A 2662-nucleotide genomic window follows, 5' to 3' on the forward strand; every position below is an offset into this window, starting at 1 on the left:
ACTTCAAGCTAATTGCAAGACGATTTCACTAATTATGTTGAATCAAATGTGAACAAAATTCACAAAAACTGTGTAGTTACACAAAAACAAGTTCAATAAGAGTTACTAAATTACGTTTGTTTTTGAACAATTTGTTTATGTTTTCCTAACGAAAATTGCCTAATATTGCGCAAGATTAGCATGAAAAGCAATCGTTGACCTCATACACACCAATGACGGAAGCAGAGCAAATTAAAATGGAATTGTGATTGCTGCATCATAGCAATCAATTCGGCATAGGATGTTGGTCACTAGATACTAGATACTATGTTCTACTACGCAGGCATACTACGTAATTGTGCCCACATGTGCAATAACATGTGAAAATGTTTTTCCAATTAATTCAATGATTTTGATTGAAATTTTGTAGCTGCTTTTTTTCCTTTTTGTTGTTATTGTTGTCCTTTTTACTTTGTGTAAAATATTTACGATATCCTTGTTGTTGGCCCATTTTGTGATTGATTTCAGTAATGTTGCCTCCAATTCAATTACGTCTGTTAATAGCTATTAGGATGATACGCATAATGCAGTGCATAATAATGACTTAAATATGGATAAATAAATATCTTAAGTGACCTTCTTAACATGATGGATTGTTTGATTAATTGATTAGCAGAAGTATTGATAAATTGAACTGTCACTTCAATTAAATATTTAATTCATTTCATTAATTTTTTTATTTTTAATTTTAGCTCAAGATCTTAATGACATGGATCAGGATGATATGTGTGATGATGGCATGAGCAGTGATATCGATGATAGAGCCAGTGAAACAGACTCAAAGAAAGGTGGTAGTCGTAATGGTGATGGAAAATCTCAAAGTGGTGGTGGTGGTGGTGGTTCAAAACCCAGAAGAGCACGTACAGCATTTACCTATGAACAATTGGTATCGTTGGAAAATAAGTTTAAGACAACGCGCTATTTAAGCGTCTGCGAACGTTTGAATTTAGCACTAAGCTTAAGTCTAACAGAAACACAGGTAAGATATATTTAGGAATATATATATCAAATGGTACAATCTCTAATAAATATGTAAAATATCTGTACTGTTAATGGTTTTAATGAAACTAAATTGATAATGTCATGAAGACAATTCACTACTAGTCCGGTTGTGACTGATTGCAAGATCTTCAGCAATTGGCATGTCTCAAAAATTTTTAGCACAACACATATGTCTTAAAGTATATAAAGTTCACTTTAGAGAGAAGATAATTAACTATTGTTTGATACTATATTTTTTTTATTATGAATTGCGTATGCTTTCTGTTCAAGATTTCTAAATGGATAGGCGACGAAATGCTCTAGAAACTTCGCGAACAGATATATTTTTATCAAAGTGATTTTCCACAATTTGGAAGCGTTGTTCTAGCGTTAAACGATTCAAGAAGAATTGCCAAACCTTACTGAAAAAATGTCAACACAATTTGACACTATCAGGCATCAAACCATAGTTATCGATATCAATAGTTATCGATATAAATAGATATCATGCATCTAAAAAACACGCTGTAAATAATATAAATAAAACCTTAATAAACCATAAACTGTAGTTCAGTCAATTCAGGGCCACAAACTAATTAATTCCGTAAATTTTAAAAAATAAATATATATACATATATATATTCAGTAAAATCTAAACTGTACAAAGAATTCAATAAATCAGCCTGATAGTCTTAGGTCTTGAATTATTTTTTTCTAATCTAGTATTTCTATTACTATATTCTCATATATATATGAATATATTTTCTCTACATTGAACTGAAAGGAAAAACTTTATTTATTTTTAGGTAAAAATTTGGTTCCAAAATCGTCGCACAAAATGGAAGAAACAAAATCCAGGCATGGATGTGAATAGTCCTACGATACCACCACCAACCGGTGGCTCTTTTGGACCAGGTGCTTATGCCAGCAGTTTACTTTATTCACATGCTGTTCCCTATCCACCATATGGACCCTACTTTCATCCGCTTGGCGCGCATCATCTGAGTCATTCTCATTCATAAAATTGCAAAATGCAACATAAATTGTTGCAACTCATGGAAATGCGTAAATAGCGTAATTCAGCCAAGATAACTGAAGCCAAAGACGAAATTTTTTTCATAATTCTAAGAAAATTCTATGTGATGATAACGTTAGACCGGGCCAGTGCAAAGTTAGGATAAATAATAATTACTACTTACAGTGCTCGAGTAAAAATTACTCTCTTTTAGTGCTAAAAGACTATTTATTGTTTTTTTTTCATTTTGTTGTTTTGTGAATTTGTCAATTATTGTAAAAAGTTATTCATAAAAATAAAAATTCTGCTTTAATTATTTGCCATATAAAAAAATAAATAAAATAATTTCTGTATTGTAAATAAACTTTAAAAATTCTGTAATAATGTTTGCAGAGTGCATATCCTATTACTTTTAAATTATTTCTTGTACGTAGTTATGAATAGTCTTAAGACATTAAAACAATTAATTGCTAATAGTATTAGAATATTATGTACTTATTGTTACTAAGTCAAAGTCAAAATCAAAAGGATACAAATAAAATTAATTATAATTATAAAAAATTATGCATTTTTATTAATAATAATTCGATATTATAAGGTTATTAAATAGGTTGTAGATAACACATG

The 2662-nt window shown here is 29.8% G+C and overlaps 1 protein-coding gene across 1 annotated transcript; it reads left to right on the plus strand.

The window, feature by feature from the left end:
- Positions 1-627: 627 nt before the first annotated feature.
- LOC119676202 (homeobox protein slou-like) lies at positions 628-2251 on the plus strand. Its single transcript, XM_038087437.1, has 3 exons — positions 628-634; positions 732-1018; positions 1827-2251. The coding sequence occupies exons 1-3, from the start codon at positions 628-630 to the stop codon at positions 2040-2042; spliced, it is 510 nt and encodes a 169-aa protein (XP_037943365.1). The 3' UTR covers positions 2043-2251.
- Positions 2252-2662: the final 411 nt, after the last annotated feature.

Source organism: Teleopsis dalmanni, chromosome 2 (genome assembly GCF_002237135.1).
Source record: "Teleopsis dalmanni isolate 2A chromosome 2, ASM223713v2, whole genome shotgun sequence".
Classification (NCBI taxonomy): domain Eukaryota; kingdom Metazoa; phylum Arthropoda; class Insecta; order Diptera; family Diopsidae; genus Teleopsis; species Teleopsis dalmanni.

What these genes read in the sequence shown, in the direction of transcription:
- LOC119676202 (XM_038087437.1), top strand. An exon ending in TAAGTCTAACAGAAACACAG is followed by an intron (nt 1,019 to 1,826) that starts GTAAGATATATT and finishes ATTTATTTTTAG; the next exon opens with GTAAAAATTTGGTTCCAAAA.